Raw genomic sequence first — 18,216 nt, forward strand, 5'->3', positions numbered from 1 at the left:
TCTCCTCACAAAATCACAGGTGAAACCATCAGCTCCACCTGTGGATCTTTTCAAATGTAATTTTTGGAGAAGGGGGCTAGGGGAGTACCTGTGCAGCAGCTCAACATGCAATATATTAAGTATATATTTTGAGAGATGTATGATAAGTCCACAGTACGTAAGTTTAGTACTATTGTACTGGTCACTCCAGTGGAGGTGCTCCCCAGAGAATAAGGTTAAGTACATCACAATAAATAGTGGGGGCACTCTTACGGTACTGTATATTCAAAACGTAACATTTATTTGGTATTGAGATTTACGTATTATTATATTATTATTTCAAATAGCCGGGACCTGCAGTGCTCTGAATACAGCCGGGCAGCCCCTTGCTCTCTGCCCATCTGTCAATGGCTGTCATTTCTGCCCAGCGGCGGCTGTCCCCCAATTACCAAGAGCAGCTGCTCCGGTTACCCCGGGTTTTCCTTCCGACCATTGCTGACATTGATGTACTTCATTACTAATAGCTCCTTGAGAAAGGTCCACTTATGTGGGACCGAAACGTCGGGGCATTTTCTATGAATACCTGTGATATTACCCACTTGACTACTTGAAAAAATTAAACAATAAAACCAATCTTTGGATTTTACCAAATTCTTTTGGACTTGTAAATAGGAGAGTGCTTGACATTCTACACCAAAACAGGTGTAGATACACCCCAGATTATATATATATATATATATATATATATATATATATATATAGAGAGAGAGAGAGAGAGAGAGAGAGAGAGAGAGAGAGAGAGAGAGAGAGAGAGAAAGAGAGAGAGAGAGAGAAATACAGAAGTCCACTCAATCAGTATACTCATTTTTTTATTTATATTTAAATAAGATTTAAATTAAAAAAACTGTGTTTTTATTTTCACAAGAAATACAATGAAAACATGATATCCACATTTCTCACTGATAAATCTTTACAAACGTATATATTCTCCCTGCATTTTATACAGGTATTGAAGAGAAAAACCCTAGGTGTTTCATCCTTAGGACTTCATCGGGGTTAAAATCGATTATCGTTGAACGGTGATTCTTTATAGACAACTTCTGAGACAATCATATGTAGCTAAGTTCCACTTTGGGTCGCACGTTAAATCAATAGTTTCTAATACATAGAATTAATGGCAAGGACTCCAAGGGTATAAATGTCATAGAATTCACTAGGAGGTTTAGAAAGTAGAATAAATCAATTAACAATGTCGGGATAGCTCTAAATAACTCTCCAATTAGTTCTTTTCATTAGCATAAATGCCCAAAACCATGTGCACTGCAGGTGGGGCAGATATAACTTGTGCAGAGAGAATTCGATTTGGTGGGGTTTTACTTCAAAGTGAGATCTAAAATAAAAGCAGCCAGTATTTACCTTGCACAGAAACAAAATAACTCACCCAAATCTAATTCTCTCTGCACAAGTTTCATCTGCCCCCCTGCAGTGCACATGGTTTTGTCCACCTAAGAAGGATTTTGTCAGAAAGAGTGAACTAGAGTAAGGCCCATAATGAGGTCACAATTTTGTCCAGACTCCATTCTCCACTGTCAGAAATCCCATGCACATGTGTGCTGGCAGTGTTGTAACCAGGGGTTAAAGTACTGGGGAGCAGGGAGCAACTGAGTTCTACCACCTGTAATGGTGAATTGAAACTAGTTCAGCCTCCACCTTGCCACTGCACAGTAATTCTAGCACAAAGCATTATACAAGTTTGCAGGGTGGTGCCAAAAACCCTACCACTGGCCCTGGCTTTGCCTAATGGGGGTAGAGGAGAGGGGAGAATTAGGTGGTGGAAGGAAATGAGAACCACCGCTCCAGGACCACTTTAAACTCTGAGTGTAATTATACAATAGCCCTATCACAAAGAAAATTTTAGGATGGTTCCAAAGGGGTTATTGCTAAACCCCTGGGTACTTGTTTTCTAGACCGGCGTCCACGATTTTGATCTTAGGCATCGCACAGAAAAAAATCGCGTCGGTCGTATCGCATGCGGACAAAAAAATCGCATGCGATGCGACCGACGCGATTACCACGATTTTACATAGGGAACAATATTAAATTGACCCAATTTCACATAGGGAACCATGTTAAATGGCCCACAGACCCCAAATACCCACCCTGAAGTGTGAAATGCCCCCCCCAATTGTTAACGCCACCCCACGATCAACGTCAACCCGAAGCGTGGCGAGTGCAGCGGTACGCGTCCTCGACCTTTTCATACCCTCACTATCCACGTCGGCGTGGAGTTGAAAATAGAAAGTGTGGCGAGCGCAGCAAGCCACCGAGCCCGAAGCGTGGTGAGCGTAGCGAAGCGTGGCGAGCGGACACAGATTACTTAACATGTATTCCGCGTCCACGCTTCGGGCTCGTATTCCGCGTCCTCTCGCTACGCTTCGGGCTCGGAGGCTCACTGCGCTCGCCACACTTTCTATTCTCAACTACACACCGACGTGGATAGTGGGGGTATGAAAAAGGTTGGAGGACGCGTACCGCCGCCCCTCGCGGGCTCGCTGCGCTTCGGGTTGACGTTGATCGTGGGGTGGCGTTAACAATTAGGGGGGGCCATTTCACACTTCAGGGTGGCTATTTGGGGTCTGTGGGCCATTTAACATTGTTCCCTATGTAAAATCGGGTCAATTGGGCCATGTAACAATGTTCCCTATGTAAAATCGGTAATCGCGTCGATCGCATGCGATGCGACCGACGCGATTTACATTTTACCATGCATTTCTATGTAAAATCGCGGACATCGCATCGGTCGCCTCGCATGCCATTATAATGGCATGCGATGTACATGCGATGCCTGCGATGGGTGCCGTTCTAGGAAACAAGTACCAACCCCTGTGTTCTGGTCTTCTGAGTTGAACCAATCTATGCAACCACAATCGAGAGCAGCTGTCATCATTATCATTTGCCACATCCTTGGTGCATGAGATCCAAATGAATTTAGAGAGCTCAGAATAGGAGATAACTCTGTGTACATGCCTGCTGTACATTTATTCTGGTACAACTGCTGTCCTAACAACCCACAATACATGTTCATAATGTGCTAAAGATGTCTTGATTCAGGCTCATTGGATAGATATGTGTGATTCAGTATCAAGCCCATTGAATATTAGGGCAGATGATTTTCAACTCCTCTACTTGTTTTATTATCCCATATAAGCACTGGAAGACAATATTTTATATAATAAAATAGAAACAAAGTATATGTGTAAAATACACCTGTACAGGGTGTACACAACACAAAGGCATAGCAGTATATTGTTACTTATAATCTACAGTACTTACATTCCTAAAGTTAACAGAGTATAATTGGAAAAGCTGAATGGCAGAACGTCTCCGATATTTTGTGTGGCTATGGTCACATTTATCGATTCTGGCAGATTATTAACAAACCTTCAAAAAGAGAAAACAGAATTGTTATAACAAGTCTTAGAAATGTCTCAGTATATTCTGAAAAGGTAAAATGTGATTCACAGGAGGAAATTTAATAAGATGGGAGATCTATTTCACATGCCCATAGCAACATCCCATGTGAAACAGAGCTTGCATCTGAAGGTGCGCATACACAGTGCGACAGGGCAGTGCAATGAGATGAGCGCTCCCGTGCACATCCCATCGCACAGCACATAAAGTCTGTGCAGCCCATGCTTATTGCATCGTATCTAATACTAAGGGCAGTATTCAATGAAAAAAATTCTCTGTGCATTGCGAGAGATTTTTTCTCTCGCCATGCACTCTCCGTGTTCCGGAGCCTCCTGCTCCCACTATTCAATGTATTTAAGACTCGCCGCCACTTGCGGCGAGTCTTAACCCCTGCAGTGGACAAGCGTCCGCGGCAGGGAGCTTTCAGACAGAAGCAGCCAGAGAGATTAAAGTCTCCCTGGCTGCTCCAGAGGAATGTGGAGGGGAGGGGGCTCCCCGGGACCCAGGCAGCACAGGCTGCCCCCCCCTATAGCCAGCGGGGGACCCAGTATTCACTGCACCCGATCGTGCATATTAACGATCGGGTGCAGTGAATATATGAATATCTAATGAGCGGCTCGAGCGCTCCGGTCCCCTGCTGGCTGCACTGTGTAAAAAAAAAATATATATATATTTTTTTTTTTTATTAAATATATATTCATGTGCTATAAGCACATGAATAAAAATAACATGCCCCTTCACAGAAAAAAAAACCTGATTTTTTGACACCAAAATTAAAAAAAAAACCTTTTAGTTTAAAAGTTCACATTCCAGCTCTCCATCAAAAGATGGAGAATTTCTACACGGAGAGAGACGGCGAAAATCACTTAGAAAGACGGCGAATATTTCACATTGAATAGGGTGGTTCACTTTTGGAGAGCAAAATGCTCCGTCCAAGGCGAAAAAAGCAAAAATTCTCCATAAAACACGGAGAATTTTTCTCATTGAATACTGCCCTAAAAGTATGCTGCTTTAGCACATTGTATGCTTTTTGTACTAGATGCTGTGCAATCTAGTACTAAAAGCACAGAGTTCATCACACCCAGGGCTGGCGCTATCACTAGGTAGCTTTAGGCAGCTGCCTAGGGTGCTGGCCGCTGGAGGGCGCCCTTTTTCTGCCCAACATTTAAATGCATTATATTTACTTGTGGCAGCAGGTCCCTTGAGCCACCAGCATTTTCCTCTAGCATCGTTTTAAAAACCTGTGGTTTCCAGGGGTGGGGGATTGCGGACAAGCAGCCCCAGCAGTCATCCAGCAGCCGCCCGGACCTCACCAGCATTAGCGATGACGGCGCTATGGAGCCACCGGCAGCAGCATCGCTTCCCTGCTAGCAGCAGAATCAGGAAGCAGCGCTGCCGCTTCCCCACCAGCAGAAGCAGCGGCAACCTGGCAGATGGCATCGGGAGGTGTCAGCAGCGGGGTGCAGTAACCACCCCTCCCTCGAATGTTATGCCAGCGGTAAGGCTACCTAAGTTGTAGGTATCACAATGTGCCCTTGCTGTGGGGGAGGGGGGGGCGGATATATGTATAAATGGATTGATGCAGTGTATGTATGCATGTATGACTAATACATACACTTATACAGTATGAGAAGCATTAAAAGGGGATGCGGTCATCTATTAGAATGAACTTCGGTCTACAGTCATTAGGTCGACCCCACTAGGTTGACTGGCAGGAAGGTCGACCTGACTTAAGGTCGACATGGCCCAAGGTCGACATGACTTAAGGTCGAATTTGCATAAAGGTCGACATGAGGAAGGTCGACTGGTCATAAGGTCGACATGGGTTTTTCACTGTTTTTTGAGCCGACATGTGCCGACAGGCGGCATTTCATGCCCTACCATCCACTAGGGCGTGGTGGGAGAATAAAATAGTGTGCCGAGCGCAGCGAGGCACCGTGCCCGAAGCATTGCGAGCGAAGCGAGCGATGCGAGGGTCCGATTCTCATTGCCAACTGTGTCCATGTCGACTGTGTCAACATTCGGATAAAAAAACAGTGAAAAACCCATGTCGACCTTATGACCAGTCGACCTTCCTCATGTCGACCTTTATGCAAATTCGACCTTAAGTCATGTCGACCTTTGCCCATGTCGACCTTAAGTCAGGTCGACCTTCCTGCCAGTCGACCTAGTGGGGTCGACCTAATGACTGTAGTACAAATTTGTTTGGAAAATGAACAAAACCATGTGCACTGCAGATGGGGCAGATGTAACATGTATAGAGAGAGTTCGATTTGTGTGAATTAATTTGTTTCTGTGCAGGGTAAATCCTGGCTGCATTATTTTTACACTGCAATTTAGATTTCAGTTTCAACACACCCCACCCAAATTTAACTCTCTCTTCACATGTTACATCTGCCCCACCTGCAGTGCACATGGTTTTGCCCATTTTCCAAACAAATTTGTACTGCAAGCAGGGTCCAAGTTCTTTGATAAACACCTAATGTCCATGTGCACGCCGAAGACAATGCAAATACATTTTTATGTATATATTTTTTTTTTTAGGGGGGGGGGGGTTGCATGCAGGCGAAATACGGTCTGCCAATATCCAATACTACCCAAATACTGGGCAACTTTATTATTAAAATGATTAACTTTCCTAAATAAGGTAAACATTACAGGTCATTATGATGGATACAAATGTTTGCTTGGCAATTTTCACACCTATTTTTCCAAATTCACTTGGCACTCAAAGGGTTAAGTTCAAGAAGGAGGCCTCTCTCAAAGTCAGCCATAAGTTTGTGATAGTCAGACTCAGGGGCACCCCCCGGATTTTGGATCCCCTAGGCAGCTGCCTAAAGCTGATTAAAGGTAGAGCCAGCCCTGCTGTAGATGAGCTAAGACCAGGGGTTAATGTGGACCGGAACGGGGCGGAAGTGCGTTCTGTCAGTTCAAATTGTAAGGTGGAATGGTACCGCCTCCGCCCGGCCGCAGCAAACCAACTGCAGTGCAGCCGCTGTAAAGGAGAACTTAGGCAGCCGAGTCTACTATGCGCCGCCCTCCAAATCAGCCGCAGCGGCAGTACGGTTTAAAAACAGAGAGTGTCTGAGTGAGACCCGTCGGTGCCCCCCCCCCCCCCGCCTCTGATGCCCAGCCAATAAGCTCCCTGCTCTGCTGCACGGCCACTAAAGCAGGCGAGGGGGTGGGGCCTAAATGACGCACTTGCCCCCTCACCACCGACCCATGAATCACAGGATTTTTAATCCATGCCTGCCATAGGTCAGAGGCAGAGGCTTAAAGATGAAAACTGCCGCTGCCTAGACCAGGCATTACGAGTCAACAGCTGCTGTGCCATCCTTCCTTGAAGGTGTCGGTGTAAGTGTGCACTACATGTATGTGTATATACAATATCTGTGTTTTATATTTAAATATATATATATGTATATATATAGTGTGTTCTAAATGTGTGTGCATGTATGCATGTTTATGTAAATACTGTATGTATTCTATGTGTTTGTGTGTATGTATGTGCTGTGTGTATATGTATGTGTGCATCATAGTTTCTGACATCAGGCCCGGCAACAGGGGGGTTCAAAGCGGACAGCCGCGCCAGGCCCTGATGAATTGAAGAGCCCAAAGCCAGCCCCCACCCTGCCACTCAGCCACCTGGTCCCCTGCCACTCAGATGCCCAACCTAGCCACCACTCAAGGAAGCTAAACGACTCAGGCACCAGGAGCCCAACCGCTCAGGCACCCCGCCTCTGCCACTCGGATGTCCAGTCGATGAGTGGGGGTACAATGAAGAGGTACTCTGTACTCTGCACTGGGGGCAGCCATTATATGGCACATCTTGCCAGCACTACTCCCTCTCCAACCCTCCCTCCCTGCTCCGCACCACTACTCCCTTCCTACTCCGCACTACTACTCCCACCGTCCCTCCCTGCTCTGCAACACAATTTCCACCCTCCCTCCCTCCCTCCCTGCTCTGCACCACTACTCCTACCCTCCCTGCTCAACACCACTGGGCTGCCAGTTGTGTGGGTCACTTGCGTGTAATGTGAATATGGGTCACTGTGAGGTGTAATGTGTATAAGGGTCACTACGTGTGTTGTGTAATGTGAATAGAATTGTTCTACACTATGGGGTTTATTCTAGTTCATTCTTTCTGACAAAATCCTTCTTAGATGGACAAAACCATGTGCACTGCAGGGGGGCAGATGTAACATGTGCAGAGAGAATTAGATTTGGATGAGTTTTTTTGTTTCTGTGCAGGGAAAATACTGACTGCATGATTTTACACTGCAATATAGATCTCACTTTGAAGAAAAACCCCACCCAAATCTAATTCTCTCTGCACAAGTTACATCTGCCCCACCTGCAGTGCACATGGTTTTGTCCATCTAAGAAGGATTTTGTCAGAAAGAATTAACTAGAATAACCCCCTATAATTTGAACGGGGGTACTATTGTGTGGCTATGTTAAATTTTGTTATACCACACCCCATTTTTTTGCCGTGCGCCTTCGCCGCGCAATTTTTCTTTGGATGTGTGTGACCACTTTAAGCCCTGGCTATGGCTATCCATTAACCAAAGATTGTACGATACGACTCTTGTACTCTACCTGATCGCATTATTTCCTTGTTCAGGTTTTTGGCTTATATCTGTAGCCTGGGAAGAATATAATGTAGTTGTTAATAACAATTACTCATGTTGTAATCACACACACACACACACACATATATATGTATATATATATATATATATATATATATATATATATATATATATATATATATATATATCAAATGGTATCCAGACAGTAAAATGGTCAACAGTCAATAGGTTGACATGGCAATGATTAACACAGCATATGTCAACATTTTACCACCATTTTTAACATTATAACTTTTTCATTCCATCTACTTTTATTGACATTAGGAACAGTAACTTTGCCCAAAGTATGGTGAGCAAACAGGGCACTGTACACTAATTGTAGGTCCATGTTTTAATATAAAAAAATCGACACCCCAAAAACCTTGTGTTGACCTTTTCCTGTGTCATCCATTTTCATGTCAACCCTTTTGCTTGTGTCGACCCTTTTCTCATGTTGATCTAGTGCAATTTGACCTTTTGAAGTAAGCCTAGACACTGCTGACCTTTTGGGGGCAAACAACAGCTTTTTTCATGCTAATTTTGCATCCTTCATGGTGACAGATGCTCTAAAATGAAACATTTGGAAATCCCGTGTTTGCCCCTGGGCAGGGCATGCTGGGATGTGTAGTTTCATAACAGCTGGAGGGCAACATGTTGAATTCTTATCTTAATGGGGAAATGAGGGCCCCACAGTATACTGTATACTGTAAGTCACTGATTTGGTTTAGGTCAGATGTACAAAATGTGCAATGAATTCCATCTAAAAATCACAATGAACACACACATAAAATATTAGATTCCTAAGTGGCTATAATGTACACATTGGAGGCCAGTGTACACAAAAACTAGAAATAGCTACACATTTATAGACCATGGGGTATATTTATGAAGCAGTGATAAGGGAGGAGAAGTGATAAAGTGCCTGATACTTTATCACTGGCCAATCAGCTTCTGACTGTTAAGTTGCAGGCTGGGTTTAAATAGGAGCTGATTGGCCGGCGATAAATTACCAGGCACTGTATCACTTCTCCTCCCTTATCACTGCTTCATAAATCTACCCCTATATTCTTCATAAATGATTCCCAGTTTGCATATTCCAGGTTTCCTGCAGCTATACTTCTAAGTAAAAAACTACTTAAACAAGAGTAGGGCTGACACTTAGGGGTGTATTCAATGCCGCGGCGAGCGGCCAGCGAGGGGGTTAAACAGCGAGGATTGCAGAAAACCAGTGATCCTCGCTGTTTAACCCCCGCGCCGGCCGCTCGCTCTATTCAATGTTCTAGGGAAATCCTCGCCGCCACAGGACGGCGAGAATTCCACAAAACAGCGAGACCCGCGGCTAATGCAGAAAACTCGCTGTATTTAGCAGCGAGTCTCGCTGGTTCAGGAGCCGCATACGCCGATTTCCCCTCACTCAAAAAACGGAGCGAGGGGAAATTGGCGTATGAGGGGGCTGTGTTGGATACTGTCAGGGTGAGTGGTGACAGCGAGCAGGAAGACATGCTTGCTGTCACCACTCGCCCACAGCATTGAATACCTGCCTTAGATTTTCATCACCTGGGAGAAGGCAATAATTTGCCTCCACTGAGGAGGTTATTCTGGTTTATTCTCTCGGAAGCAAATTTGCATCCTTGCTAGTCAACCAGATCCCGCCTTGCGAATGGTGGTACGCCGGCCCACCATTCACAGGGCGCGTTCCTTCGCACAGCATGTGAATGGATGTTTAACTTAAACATCCATTCGCATGACACTGGGACCCTCCCACATCTTTCGATGGTCGCTCTGAGCAACCTTACATATGCATGGACCCTGGAGGGAAGTGGGTGGGCAGCTGACATCCAGTGATGTCCCCATATGCTACGCCCACCCTCCCCCTGCCCTCAGCCCGCAAGGATGGGTGCGTGCACCCAAACAGTTTGTTTACCGTGGGTACACAACCCAGCGCATGCACAAATATGCGCATTCAAAAACAATGCCTCCGAGCAAGCGCATATGGGCTTGCAAATGGACCTGAATAAGGTCCTAAGTCTCCGCCCTACACTGATGCACATATGGGTATTACATCCAGCACCCAGGACATGCAACTCCCTAGGTCCCCCCCCCCCCCCTCCTAGTTGCAGCCCAGCTAAGGGCAACATTAAGGAAAATATATATACTGTATAGTGATGCTCTTAATTCTAGTCCACAATATGACTGGCTGCACACTCTATAGATTACAGGGAACATTCTAAAAAGTACTTACCCATTCTGTCATCAAGTTGTTTTGATTTGATACAATATATGTGTAACGAGTCTTGTCAGCAAAATCATTAAGAAGTTCTTTTGTTCCATTTCCATAGGTAAAATGTATGGAATTGTTAGTTTGAAAAGTTTTATAGTCACTTGCCTAAACAATAATTAAATAGATTAAAAAAAAAACTATATAGTCATACTTGAAATACTTCAATAAATACAGTACATTATGTAGATTATGCCATTTATTTTATTAGACTAAAAAAACTAATGTGACACCCATGATCCTGTAAGTAATGGCAGGAAAAAGGTATTCAGTGAAATACATAGTGGTCCATTTGAGTGTCAGGACAGGGTGGTGACAGGCTGGTGACATTCTGACTCAGTGGCAGGACAGGGTGTTCTGAATCAGTGGCAGGATATGATGGTCTACGTTAGTAGTAGCACAGGGTGGTCTGAGTCAATGGCAGGAGAGGGTGGTCTGAGCTAGCATCCAGACAGGGTGGCCCAAGTCAGTGGCAGGACGGGGTGGTCTGAGTCAGTGGCAGGATATCATGGTCTACGTTAGTAGCACAGGGTGGTCTGAGTCAGTGGCAGGACAGGGTGGAAAAAGTCTGAATCAGTGGCAGGACATGGTGTTCTGAGTCAATGGCAGGATAGCTAGCGTCCAGACAGGGTGGCCCAAGTCAGTAGCAGGAGAATGTATTCCGAATTAGTGGCAGGACATGTTGTCATGAGTCAATGTCTGACAAGGAGGTCTGAGTCAGTGACAGTACAAAGTGATCCGAGCAAGTGGCAGAACAGAGTGTCCTGAGACCCAAGGCAAAATACTGTAAACCTTATATAATATCTATGAGGGCTCCCTAATTGCCCTTGACATTTTGAATAATTAGTGGTAAAATAAAGAATCTACATCCTAAATGTGGTCACTTTTAAGCACCATAAAAAAAAATATTATAGTAAGTGCTCTCATAATAACCATAATTATATTTAACTTATAGGGTGACATTTAATGGAATGAGAGCTTTTTAAAATCGCACCATATCGCCGCAAATCACACTTTTTTTCCGCATTTTTCATGTGTAAATCGCATATTTAATTAAATGCGAATAAGCGGCTAAAAAGTGCGATATGGTGCGATTTGTGGCGATTTTAAGTGATGGAAATGTGCGCATTTTCAGTCATGAAAATGTGCACATTTCAAAACTTGCAATTTCTGATTAAAAAAAGAACTGTAAAAAAAATGGCGTGAGGTCCCCCCTCCTGAGCATACCCAGCCCCGGGCTCAAAGAGCCGGTCCTGGTTTCATAAAATCACGGGGCAAAACAAATAGGGTTCCCCTGGATTTGATAAAACCAGCACCAGGCTCAAGGGCCGGTCCTGGTTCCCAAAAAATGGGGGACAAAATGAGTAGGGGTCCCCCCTATTTCAAGAAATTCTATTGGCCGCCTAGCGGACAATCAGGAGCCGCTAGGCGGCCAATAGAATCATTCGGATGAGAGGCGCTGAAGATGAAACATCTCTGCGTCTCTCAAAGTCTGATGGGTACCGGCGGCTGACTACGACGGAGACGATGAGGGGATCTTCGCTGGTTATGCTCAGGATGGGGGACCTCACGCCGTTTTTTTTACGTTTTTCTTTTTAACTCTATTTTTACACCAGAAACATGCACAGATCACAATGATCTGTGCATGTCTCTGACCAATTCACACATCAGAACCTGGTCTGAAAAAAGAGAGAGTTATATTGACCAAAAAAGTGCGATTTCCGTTTGCGCATGCCATTAAATAAGCGATTTGTGTGCGAAAACATCTGTATGCGAATTAAGTGCGATTTTTTTACGCACTTTTATAAAGTGCGATTTAGCGCCAAAAAATTGCGAAAACGGGCAGTTGCGCACCCTATTAAATGGGCGATTAGGCCAAAAAATGCGACATCATAGTCAACATCGTGTCGGCATCGCATGCAGATCGCATCGCAAGACACATCTCGCCATGTGTACACACCATTAGGCAGATGCTACCTCTGCCTACCAAATCCAATTTTTTTCTGCTATATTCCAGTTCTCCACTCTTTCACTACAAACCCTGTTTTGCCGCAGCTGTTTAGTCATGTAGTGTATAACAGCAGAAGGCTGGGATGTGCCATGTGATTATTTACAAAGGCTTTTGAGAGAATCTAAAATCTTATACCACCACCTTTGGTTATCTTCTTGATAGGCTTATAATAATGATCTTACATTAACCAATTGATTGCTAAAGTCATATTTAAAAAAAAAAACATAATGTAAATACTGTACCTTTAAAGGTGACAATGATATGAATTCATTAGGAGGTTTCATATATTCTCCATAAGAAATAGTAACATTTTCAGTCCCTAAATTTATGACATTGATGTCTATTTTACCGCTGGATGGAAATGTTGGCAGAGTTTTCTGTAAAGAGAGTAGACTGTTAGTTTTAACCCTTTAAATGCCAAGTGAATTGCCAAAATAAAGGTAAAAATTGGCACGCCAACATTTTTATTCTCCATAATGACCTGTAATGTTTACCTTATATAAAAAATATAATCTTTTTTATACAATTCGTTTTTTTATTTGACTTTATGTAACAAATCTAAGCAACGCTGGTATAGTTAGTGAATATTTTGAACATCTGTCACAGAGATGTTGGCACTCAAAGGGTTAATATTGTAGTCTGGTTACTATGGTGAATAGTATTTTATTTAACAGAAGTTAAAACAGCTGTAGCGGGCAAGTGGGAGTGTTTCAAGTAATCATGACACAAAAGAAACACTAGCATTTTCTAAAGTAGTGACAGCATCAGAGTAGTGTTTCATAGCAGCGTTGCAACATACTGTAGTACAGGTTTAGTATCCTTTATCCAATATCGGTTATCCAAATTATTCCAAAAACCATAGTCCCCAAAATCAATTTTTTGCTAAAAACCTACTGGGGACATATGTAACTGTCACTACTGGGGAAATAAAATGTAACGGTCACTAAATATGTGCAAGGACATGATTGCTTGGCATTCAGATTTAGTGCCTGAGATTGTACACAAACTTTGTTTCATGTTTTAAAACCTTGTTTCGTGCACAAATAAAATATATTTGTATGCATTTCATGTGTTTGGTGTGCTTATACAACATAAAGGCAAGATACCTCAAGATACATCATTCAAATATAAAAATATTCCAAAATACGGAATAAGTTCTTTCCCCATCACAGAACACACACACTTCAATGACCAGGCATACATATTTATATGTTTCTAAATTGTGTATATATTTTTACTTATTTTATAAGAAGCACATTGGCCCTTATTCTGATCGGTGCGGATATATCCGCGTGCGTTCGGCCCGCCGATGTTTTGTGTCTGCGCATGTGCAGAGGCGTCTCTGCGCATGTGCGAGCAGGGCGTACGGCGAAATCCCGCATGATATGTGAACACTCCGAACAGGGGGTGGAGAGGGGTGTGAAGGGCTATTTGGGCTCATTACCATATGCATACGCCCCACGTTTCATGGGCGTTCCCATGCAAACACTGGGCGTACGTATGGTAATGCGGCCGTGACGCACGTGTAGGGGGGCGGACATATGACATTAGGGATGTCAGCTGCCCGCCCAGATCCCTGCTTTTGCACGGAAAAATGTCCGTGTGGTCTGAGGTTGCGGGTGCTGGTGGAGCTGCGACCATCGAATGATGGGGGAGGTTCCCTTAGATGGAGGAGGCGTATTCCGTGAAAAATACACGTGCGGTCCGTTCGGCCAGCTTCTTACCGCATACGGACGGAGTTGGCGATCCGTATGGAAGGCGGGGTTTCGCACGCACGGTCCTGGCCGCATAATCGGCTCCGGCCGCACCGATCAGAATAAGGGCCATTGAGAGCTTAATTTTGTATTTAGAATATTTCATACATTATAAAGGGGTGCACATGCACCTGCTTTTTTTTAGAGGCAACACACAAATATAGAAATAAAAATAGAACCTGATTTGGGTATATTTTGTGGGCTTTTAAAAAAGTAAGGTAAGAAGTCTTACACAAACAACAATGATAACATTTAGACAAATCTCGGTCCACTACCGTGTATACCAGGGCTGGGCAACACCGGCCCTCCAGATGTTGATGAACTACACATCCCAGCATGCCTTGCATCAGTTTCAGCATGGCCACATAGCAAAACTAATGCAAAGCATCCTGGGATGTGTAGTTCATTAACATCTGGAGGGCCGGTGTTGCCCAGCCCTAGTGTATACAGTAAGTGTCCACCCACTGGCACACTCTGAGCGAATTTGGCCACTGCACAATCTGGACATATCAGGCATCTAATCCTTCTGAACAACATCACATTTTGTAACCATAATTTACTTCATTTTTATTGTTTAAATGAAACAAATCAAAACTATGAAATGTATGAAATATGTCCCCCCAAAAAATCAATGAGATGCTTAACAAAAAAGATAAGAGATGAGCGGTTCAGGTTTATTCAGTTCTTTTTGCCAAACTTGAGCATGTTTGGACTTATCCGGTTGATGGCTATCCATAACATATGACAACCGAATAGCCAATGAGATTCCGTTTTTTTAAATCTGAACATAACCAAGTTAATCTGAAACACTCAACTCTACTAATTTAAGGATGATAGTAAATATATATTTTATTATTTCTTAACTGAAGGATTTTTTTTCGCTGTTCTAAACAATTGAGATTATGCTTCATGACCTTATATAACTACATTAAATTTAAAATTACACTTTAAATTAGCAAACTTTTACCACAAACAATAAATTCTGGGACCCAATAAAGAAGCTGCTCCAAAAATTTTAAGCCCCCTTTCCATTCCTGCTCAGAAACAATGATCACTTACATCAATCTCTATCTGTATAACGCCAGCAACCACAAATGCCATAGCAGCGAGGAACATTCCAACTGTCATCCTCTTCAGGGGTCTGCAGATACATTATATACATGTTATAAGTTCCAATCTCACTATACAGTATACAACAAAGCTACTTTTATTAGTGTTAAAATGTTGGTGCTATTAAATACTGTTTATTGTCATTGACTTGAACATTACACAGACGGGCTGTGGTGGGGTGAAATCCATAGGCAGCAAAAATCAATCACTCGGCGCTTAAAAAAGGTCAACGCATGAAAGTGGTCAACATGTGTTTTTTGCTTTTTTGATGTCAATATCAACTCCTGAGCATGTGGACCCTCAATTATTGTACCACATCTTCTCGCCTTGCTTCGGGTAAGGTGACTCGCTCCGCTACAACTGCACTCAGCACTTTTACCATTCCTAATCAAGGTCAACATGGATGGTAATGTATGAAAAAGTAAAAATAAAAATAGTCACAAAAACTGATTTGTATGTTGACCATATGGGGGGAAATGTAATAAGATGAGAGATTCAGAAAGTGAGAGATTTGGTCAGAAATCTCCAGGTTTTTTTTTTTTTTTAAAGCGGCAATCATTTACACTGCAAAGCCAGTTTGATGTTGCCGTGTAAATGATTGCCGCTTTAAAAAACCCTGGAGATTTCTTACCAAGTCTCTCACTTTCTGAATCTCTCATCCTATTACATTTCACCCAGGGTGTCAACTTATTGATTGTCAACCTAGCCATTATCTGTCAGCCATCTAGATACCACACACCAGCCACTATCAATGCACACAATCTTGCTTTCTTCTTCTTTCTCCAAGAGCAAGATTGATAAGATCCAAGATAAAATGGTATGCTCCTCCTCAACTAGTGACCACTTATATTCCATACCTGAACCGTCTGGCACCATCTCTTCATTTGTTCCCACAAATGAAGATGAAGTATCAATGCTCTTCTCATCCTCCAACCTTTCATCTTGATCATATACCCTCACAAATAAGTAAAACTATGTCTCCTGTGCTCATCTCAACCTTAACTATTATCTGTAATCTATATCTCTCTCACTGTCTCTACTAGTATATTTCCTTCTCTGTTCATGCATGCAGTGATTACACTGAAAAAAATAAAATCTGACTCAAACACTCTCCCAAAACAATTATCCCATCTCTCAGCTCCCATGCTCCTCCAAGTTCAGTTTTCAAATCAGTTCCAAACTGACAACAAACCTGGGCTGGTACTTGGTTTTACTTGGAACCCCAAAGTGATTCCAAGCTGGGACTCGATTTGACACGGAACCGCTGAGTTCTCATGTATTCCTATTTCAGGAAAGTCAAACCTCACATTTCTATTACAAAATGCAGATAGGAACCAGCTACAGTATATGACACAGTGTATTGTGGCAAAGCCAGCATTCTCCCACATGAAATGTGGGGATCCAGACCAGGTTTTAGTAGCAGCAGCAGAATCCCAGGTGTAATCGCAGCACCTGGGATTTTACTGTTATAAGGGTTTCCAGGGCAGAGTCACCTTGCTCTCGATGGTGGAATATCTACCCAAGTTATAGGCCGGGGGGTGTTATAGTATAGGGACCATTGGAGCCTTTTAAGAGTCTGCTATGCTCAGAAAACATGTATGCTACTGCCTGTGATACCAACTGCATATGAATGTAACCTGCTTTGCTGTCACCTGCTGTTGAGAATAAACTACAAAGTTGTCATCCGATCTGAGACCCTGTGTTTGTGATCCTTATATAGTATATATACAGTATAAAGTTATATAGTATATAGATAATGCTTCAGGAGACCATGTACAAACTAATGAATTGAGGTCAACTAAAGGTGGCCAGACCAGTTATAAGCCACCTTTTACTTTACTGTATATTACTATGCATTGTTTATTATTATGTCACAATGTATTCTTCTCTTACTGCCATTCTGTTATGTTTCTTTTACTTTAACTATGATGTTTTATTCACTTTTGTTATTGGAAAAAACGGTACTTGTGTAGTTTCACGGCGCCACTAGATAGGATAGATAGGATATTAGATCGTATACGATTTAGTATGCGATTTGACATAAGATATTGCATAAGATATAGTATAAGATTTACTATCCATTTTATTACCCCACTATCCACTAGGGCGTGGAGTTGATTTTATATAGCGTGGCGAGCGCAGCGAGCCACCGAACCCGAAGCGTGGCATGCGCAGCGAGCCCCGCGAGGGGACACGGAATGTATTTTATGGAATTGCATGCAAATGGCATGCGATATTGGTGACTTTCTTTGAAACAACATCCGTGTGTGCTCGCCACGCTTCGGGCTCGGTGGCTCGCTGCGCTCGCCACGCTATATAAAATCAACTCCACGCCTTAGTGGATAGTGGGGTAATGAAATGGATAGTAAATCTTATACTATATCTTATGCGATATCTTATGTCAAATCGCATACTAAATCGTATACGATCTAGTATCCTATCTAGTGGCGCCGTGAAACTACACAAGTACCGAAAAACCTAATGTAAAATAATTGTAAAAACTACCACATATTAAAATATTTGACTAATGTGCCCTAATTTTCAGGGCCAGGGTCCGGTGGGGCCCAGGTCCAATGCCCCCCACCCCCCTCTGAAGTATAACTGTGGCCTACAACATCCATCTTCCTGGTAATCACTTTGGGAAGATGCTACCGTACAATGAAAGCAAAGACTCTAGCACTCTGGCAGAGTTTGTGCTCTCTAGGGGCCAGCTTCATAACACTGGAAAGAATGGTGCTAGCCGGGAAGAAGGGGCCAACTTCCAAATCAAGCAAGTTCAAGCTTATCTCCCCACTTGTGTTTAGACAGCCCTCCTCCCATACACACACAGCCTTGTGGAGTGCATGGGTATTTTCATGACTCCAACAATTATTTTATATTTGAAATGATTTAATATTCACAATCATGCCCATTTTTTAAGCCATGACCCCCTTTATCGGGGGGCCTGGCGTAGCTATCTAAGCTGTTGCACATGTGCGCTCA

The 18,216-nt window shown here is 43.2% G+C and overlaps 1 protein-coding gene across 1 annotated transcript in view; it reads right to left on the reverse strand.

Moving 5' to 3' along the window:
• SLC15A1 (solute carrier family 15 member 1) overlaps positions 1-18,216 on the reverse strand; it is a 66,390-nt gene that overhangs the window by 10,443 nt on the left and 37,731 nt on the right. Inside the window, exons 14-18 of the mRNA XM_083171188.1 lie at positions 15,184-15,265; positions 12,613-12,747; positions 10,324-10,467; positions 8,050-8,096; positions 3,313-3,420 (exon numbers count right to left, since the gene is read on the reverse strand). Of these exons, the coding sequence (XP_083027314.1) occupies positions 3,313-3,420; positions 8,050-8,096; positions 10,324-10,467; positions 12,613-12,747; positions 15,184-15,265 (516 nt within the window). The remainder of the gene's footprint in view (positions 1-3,312; positions 3,421-8,049; positions 8,097-10,323; positions 10,468-12,612; positions 12,748-15,183; positions 15,266-18,216) is intronic.

Source organism: Crinia signifera, chromosome 2 (genome assembly GCF_055691185.1).
Source record: "Crinia signifera chromosome 2, ASM5569118v1, whole genome shotgun sequence".
Lineage (NCBI taxonomy): Eukaryota > Metazoa > Chordata > Amphibia > Anura > Myobatrachidae > Crinia > Crinia signifera.